This window comes from Anneissia japonica, unplaced genomic scaffold, assembly GCF_011630105.1.
Source record: "Anneissia japonica isolate Jap-2015-1 unplaced genomic scaffold, ASM1163010v1 scaffold288055_len86381_cov192, whole genome shotgun sequence".
In the NCBI taxonomy this organism is placed as follows: Eukaryota; Metazoa; Echinodermata; class Crinoidea; order Comatulida; family Comatulidae; genus Anneissia; species Anneissia japonica.
In genome coordinates this window covers 35260-42869 of record NW_022734393.1, presented here as the reverse complement: position 1 = coordinate 42869, position 7610 = coordinate 35260, and the positions used below count along the sequence as shown (strand labels likewise).

The following is a 7610-nucleotide window of genomic DNA, read 5'->3' as shown; positions in this document are numbered from 1 at the left end:
GACCATATTTAGGCATGTCATGACCTTATTTAGGCATGTCATGACCATATTTGCATGTCATGACTATATTTAGGCATGTCATGACCATATTTAGGCATGTCACATGTTTTTGTAAAGTAAGCTGTGATAGTCTGAATATGGCTTTAGGCTACAACAATTATCCTTGAAGATGCTGTTTTTATTGCTTAAAAAAGATCAAATCTTTTTTTTTTTCATTTATTCATTGCTCCATTTTGTTACGATTCATCTAAAAGTATTAATAATTGTATTATTGATTACTTTGATTGATGCATTTTGCTGTTCACATTTCTCCCTCTATATCAATTCATTTTTCCCTCCCCTCCCCCAGCCTTTGAAGGGTTGATGCGACTTGGTAAGACAAATTCACATTGTACGCTACCATACCTGTCTCTTATACACATCTAGATGTGTATAAGAGACAGTATATGCATATTGTATCACATATGTATACACACACATACATTAACCAAACTACAAAAACAAACTTGGCTTAAATTTGATAAGCTCTACCCCTGGTATTGAGCACTCTGCCCAGGCAATCTGTTTTATAATAAATAATAAAAATTCTGGATTTATATAGTGCCTCACGTATACACAACCTCAAGGTGCTTAAACAACAACAGAGAAGAAAAACCAAAACAAATGCAATTGTACCAAAAGAATTATCAAATATTTGGTTATAGTTTAGTTTAATTAAGTTCAAATGATTGGTTTGATGATTATCAATAAATATTATTATTACAATACTTTGGTATTAAATTGGAATCATTTTAAGGCCTGTTACTCTCCTATTCATCCCAAAGCCTTTCATTTTTTCTTTCCCTTTTGCTTCTTGTCATTCTTCCTTTTCCCTTCAAATGTTCCTGATCTTTTCTTTTCTTGTCCTTTCTTATGTTTCCTTATCTTATCTCTCACATTCCTCTCTTAGATTGCTTATCTTTCCTTTCATTTTTTCTCTTATAATTCGTATCTGTCTTTTGTATTTCATTCTTATATTTCTTATCATTTCTTTTCTTTTCCTTTCTAATGTTTCCATGTCTATTTTCCTTTCTTTACTTTTCTCATGTTTCCTTATCTTTCCTTTTCCTTCTTCATCCTTAGATTGTCTTTCCTTTCCTTTTAGTTTTTTATATTTCTTATCTTTCTTTCCATTTACCATCTTATCATTCCAAATTCATTTCTTTTCTTTCCTTTCTTATGTTCCTTATCATGCTTACCGTTATCTTTATGTTTCCTTATCTTTTCTTTTCTTTCCTTTTCCTTTCTTATGCTTCTGTATCGTTTCTTTCCTTTTCCTTTCTTATGTTTAACGTACCTTTCATTCAAACAAAACAAAAACAAGAACAATGAATTGGCAGAAGTAATTTAGAGGCAGCTTTCAAAACTTTCAGTTATTATAAATAAGTTTTGTTCTGTTTCATAAAGATTATGAATGAGTAGACCTCAATTTTGCTTTGAATTTGACTCATCAAATTCACATCTGAAAATAATAAATATAACACTTGCAACTGTTGGTTCATTTTTAGGGTTCAGAAGGTCTTTGTCCAATCGAAACTGTTCTTGGTCATGTGATTGCATGTTTCAGTCTGGGGAAGCTGTACCAAATGCAGAGTCATCGCAAAACAGATGTTGAGGTAGGTTAATACAATGCACTTTTGTGACTGTTACCAGCACCAGTGACAAATTACAGTACACTGTAGTTAATGTGTTATAGGTTGTAAAAACTGTATAAAACAAAATATTACGAATAAAAAAATCTTTCGCTTGACATTAGGAGTTAATCATTTGTGAAACAAAATGGTAGGCTATGTCAAGTGTTCTATTGAACAGTGGCAGATTCAAGGGGAAACCCAGTCAGCACGGGACCCCATCCCATTTTTTTTTCAAAATTATTTTTTTTTAACTGGAGAAAACAAACAAAGTTGTATTCAACTTTTAATCTAGAGGTGCCATAATCTTAATCCAATATTTTTTCTTACGTCAGCCCCAACAGGCTGTGGCGGGTGAACATTCTATTTACGCAAGGCTCTCCCTGGAACCCATCTATTTCGACTTCCTGGACCAGCCACAGTTGGAGTATCATTTCTGAGCTACATAGAAGAGTAATTTTTATCCATCGGGGGAAAAGTGAAGTTTTCGTCGGGAAACTCATATTGAGGATAACAATCATAATAAATAATTCATTGAGGTCGTGGAAGCAATCTCGACTTTGACTTTGTTCGGAAATCTGTGGCGCGTTCAAGGCGAGGGGGAGGCTAATTCAATTTTTTTTTAATGGAGATAAAGGAAAATTATATTCAAATTTTAAGTCTAAGAGTGTAATTTCTATCTAGAGGTGCCATAATCACAAATTTTCTTACCTCAGCCCGAACCACGGTGAGGCTGAGGTGGTATAGATTCTCTATCTGCTGAAGTACCCAGTGTTGGATTCAAGGGGACCCAGCCGGCCCGCCCCCACCCTCCTAAATTGTTCAATAAAAAAATGGAGATATAAAGATAATTATATTCAAATCTTAAATCTGGAAGTGCAATTTCCGGCCATCTAGAGATGCCAGTAATCACAAATTTTCTTACCTCAGCCCCAACCATGGTGGGGCGGAGGTAGTATGGATCTTCTATCTGTGAAAATACCCTCCCTGGGCCCTTCTATTTCAAATTTCTGGATCCGCTACTGGAAATTACAACAAATATGAAATCATATTACAGTAGCTTGATGCCTATAAAATAATTTATAAAATTCACCAAACTTCATAATATCCCTGGCCTCTAGCATAGATGCTCGCTTCGCTCGCATACTCGACCTTATGAAATGCCCCCCCCCCACTTTCCAAAACGTTCCGCCGCCGTTGATACAATGTGCAGTGATAGTAGCTAAATTAAAACAACAATCCACCTTTTGCACTTTGTTACTTCGGGGTAGTGACATCATCTGTAATGGGGTATTAAATCAAAACATTTGGATACCGCCTAGCGAAGCTGTACAGTAAAGTTCTGTAAATCATGGTTAGACTTCATTTGCTAAGTAATTTATTTGAGAATATCATTTATAAAAAAAACTAATTCAAAAGTTAGTTTATACTATATAGCTGACATTTATGAAATCTTTTATCGCTCTACATTAAAGATAAATTTGATTTATAAGCTGTGATTTTAAGCTTGAAATTGTACCCTGTGCAATGCTATGCCAGCTGAGAACTGGGGGTTTGTATTATACAATTTAGTTCTGCACAATCCAAAATCCTACAAATACTTCCCAATGTAGTATTGTTATGACTTTAGACTATATTACATATTATGGTTATCACTATCTTTTATTTTGATCACCAAAACAATTGTATGTCTCAAGACAATTCGTCTGGCAGGCTGACTAGGCATACACGGGCCACCGCTGCACACACTATCAATCACTTCAGTCAGTTAGGGTGGGTTATTAATATTAAGTTTTATGAGCTTTTGAAATGTTATTTTCTAGTGTAACATTCAAAAATATTGTTTGTGGTGCTAGACGTTTCTTTTGGCTATGAGCTTAACTCCAACAAGCCTTAAGAATCATTTCTAGGCCCATGTCTGTGTGCGCAGCAGCAGCTACAACAAGCTGCCTACATTCTAACTACCCACTACGCATCCATGAACATTTCTCTTATATTATATCCAAGCTTTACCATCGATATCTTTCATGCCGTTTGGTGTCCAATGTTCTACGTCTCAGATGTAGATGTAGATATAGTGATTTGGTAAAATAAATTTCATTTTAAAAGCACAGACACATCAATTAAGGTGTCGTTTACAACAGACTCATTCAGCAAAAACAGTCGCCGAGCTGCTATCTTTAAAGTGTATTAACTCAAGCATTCAAAACAATAACAAAGCGAGTACCGCATAGAGATCACGTGACTGATCAGACGCAAAAGGTGGATTGTAGTAACAAAAATGGAATAGTTCAATCTACAGATCTTAAGATTTCAAAATTTATGTAACAAATTATCACCGTTTTCCCAAAGAGACACAAACTTCAATTTAGATATAAACAATGTTTTGAGAAAAACACGTTTGAAATGGACTACTTCACAAATCCGTAAATTTCACTATCAAGATATTAAAATTTTGAATTTTTTTTTTTCATATTAAAAATAAAGCATAAAACAATTCAAATAGAAAGTGATCTATTGTTTCTTTAAGGTTTCCTTCTCAAATGAGACAAAGGTCTGTATTGTTACATGCCATGATTCTTTACGGGCTTCTAAATCCAGGCAGTTTGTACGAGCTTTAAATTTTTGGTTGTTTCCCTTGAAGTTGATCTTATCTAACAAGTACTTCTCAAATTTTGGTTTGCCTTTATATTGTCTATAATTGGTTTGGGACTTTATAAGTTTCGCTCATTCGAACCAGCTCCTGTTATCATTACATATATTTTGTATTTTAAAATCTTTCAACCATCCGCTTTGATATGTATTGTTTACATACATGTTATATGGCAATTAAGAAGACATTGTTTAATTTTATTAAGCCATTGCCATTTTAGATTACCGTCAAGTGTCTTGATTGCTTTCAGTAATAAATTTGGCCATCTGGATTCGTGCATATTTTGAACATGTTGATAATATGACACTAATAATTTTGGAGGGATTCAAGCAACTGCCATCCAAGTTCACCATAAAAGAACCTCTTTTGCAATATTTCTTGGCACAAGTTTTAAAATCAGTCTTGCCATTAAATACTGTAGGTTCTCAGTTTTTTCAATAGAGGAGCGACTATTACACAACCAAATGGAACAGGAATAATTAATAGTTTGAAGTCCTATTATCTTTAACAGCTGTGAACACAAAACATTTTTTGATTTTGTTGAGAATAAATTTTAAATTTCTTGTCAATTTTATTGTTATATTATTATGTTGTTTTGTAGCATTGTAAGCTCAATTTTCACCAAATCTTACACTTCTGTTTGAAGAGCAGTACTGAGGTACTGAAGGAAGGTACCAAGGAAAGAAAGAATGTAATATAAATACCTACATATATAAATGTTAGAAGACAGATAGAATACAGATAAAATATGTACAGAAGAAGAAACACATTTATTTTTGTTTTAACTGAATAAAGAAACAGATAAAAAGTATGTTATAATTAATTCTTTTATGTGTAAACTTTTGTACTTAAGCAATTTTTAATACTTGTTCACCATCAGGTGACTCACTCAAAATAGTTGAATTTGGATCATTTTCATCAATGCTCTTTCACATTTAAATTTATCATTTATTTATCACCCATCTTTAATTAGGAATTTTTATGTTACGAAAATACTCTAATTTTATATCTTCTAACCTGTAACGTTGACGTTTTTTTTAGATAACGTTTACTGCTTGGACAAGAGGGAGTATCATAAATGAAACACTGCAAGGCTGCAAGAGTTTCATTCATATGGCATCCTTACTACAACATTACTTGTACCATATAGATCTACCAGCATGTCAGGTATGTACCTTCAGATATAATAATACAAATATTAGCAATCTAGTAGTTTCAAGGCTTATGCCCATTAGAACATTATAATTCATAATTCATAATTTTATTTCCTCACATGAGATGGTAGTTAACAAAGGGGAGATATTCCCTGTACAAGTGTCAACTACCAAAGCATAGAACAATAATAATAATAATATAATAATAACAACAACAATAACAATAATAACAATAAAAACAACAACAATAGTAATAATAATAGTAATAATAATAATAATAGTAATAATAATAATAATAATAATAATAATAATATTAGAAATATTAATGTATGTGATAAGTTTATGGTTTCCTTTGATGTTGAAAGTTTATTTACGAACATTCCACTTAATGAATCGATAGACCTTGCGGTAGACTACATTTTGGAACACCCACATAATACTTTTAACATAACTAAATCTGATCTTAAAAGATTGTTCATGTTCGCAACCTCTCAAACTCATTTTTTGTTTAGTGGTTCATATTATGATCAAGTTGATGGGATATCAATGGGGTCCCCTCTAGCCCCAGTGCTTGCAAACCTATTCATGGGGCACCATGAAAAGATCTGGCTTGATCAATATTATGGACCTAATGTGCTATTCTATCTATATGCTATATTCTTCTTATAAGAAGCAGATTTTGTAATACCTGCATGAAATGTTGCTACCCCACTTCTACAGTAATAAGTTCTGCCCTATATTAAAGTCTCTCTCATGGAAATGTACCATATTTATATAACCTCTGAAGGAGTTTTCTTTAAGAAGATGGGGGAAGGGGTGTGGTATATTCCATATCATAATCATATGTATGTTTTTATATTTCATGTTAATATTTAGAAGCAGGTGTATGAAATGATTATTATTACAGTATTACAAATCATAGAGAAGGAAAATGATTTAATAAAAAATAAATAAAAATGTTGTCTTGTTCTCCTTTATTTGTCGTCAAGATACAGATTTTAGAAAGATTGGAGCCATTTTTAAATAGGCATTATCCTCGCTGCATATTTACGGGTACGTGAATATGCTAGGCCCCCCCCCCATGTGCGAGGCCTAGGCCTCAGCCTCGCATACGAATCGTAATAGAAACCAACAGAAATATTATCCATAAATTACTAAGTTGGAACACTAAATATGTAATAATATTCATTTTAATGTATTTATTTCACACATAATAATTATTGGTGTAACAGACGGTCTTGGAAATGCTCTGTATAAATACGATCTTCCTGTGATCGCCGATGTTTCCAAAATGGAGTAGACGCTACTGTTTGAGTCCAACGAAATGGAGGTACCCTTAGTTTTCAGAGTCGGATTTGCGTCCCAGCTACTCAATTTGTTATCTTAATATCCTAAATTATAGATTATAAATTTTTATAGCAGGGATTTTGAATTCATTTCTGATCAAATTTTTTTTTGTATTTTAAATTAACAATTTTCTAGGGCACAAAATCGTAAAAATTGTGTACCACGAATTGTCCATTAAATTACACTTTATCGTTCCAGTCAAAATACACCAAAAGTATTTCACTGTATTGTTAAACTATTTATAAACATATTTCACCATTATTCGAAAAACAGGGCGCCCTCTCCTAGGCGAAATTTGACACGATTTTTCCAGTGGCATTCCGCTTCAACAGCCAGCCAAAGAAAAATCAAGGAGGTGTTCAATATAAAATGGGACACGCCCTCTCTCAACAAGCAACTTTACATGTTAAAGCCCCATTCCCGGCAAAATTTCAGTTTTTAAGAAAAATCTAATTTTTGTATAATGTTATGAAGATTTATAAATATAATACGTAATTGCTAGTTTAACTGAATTTAGACATTCCTAAGAATTAAAAAAATGTAAAATAAGACTGAAATTTGATTTTTTGTGTTCCACACAAAAAATAAATGATAATTGAGGATGGATTTTTCATGTTTGATTTTGCGATAGGTATGCGAAGATGTATAGTAGGTGCTGAAAACATTAGCCTATCCGACACTGCTGGACTCGGCCTAACCTTACCTCAATTTAGGTTCTGTTATCACACATAAAAACTGCCGACATGATATTTTACGTTGCTAGTATTGACACTTGTGAATATAATA

General features: G+C 32.9%; 1 protein-coding gene across 1 annotated transcript in view; it reads left to right on the top strand.

Annotated features, from left to right (window-relative positions):
- The window catches only part of LOC117116398 (E3 ubiquitin-protein ligase UBR3-like), a 31236-nt gene that overhangs the window by 10810 nt on the left and 12816 nt on the right, over nt 1–7610 (top strand). The window contains exons 2-3 of the mRNA XM_033260432.1: nt 1548–1655; nt 5365–5490. Of these exons, the coding sequence (XP_033116323.1) occupies nt 1548–1655; nt 5365–5490 (234 nt within the window). The remainder of the gene's footprint in view (nt 1–1547; nt 1656–5364; nt 5491–7610) is intronic.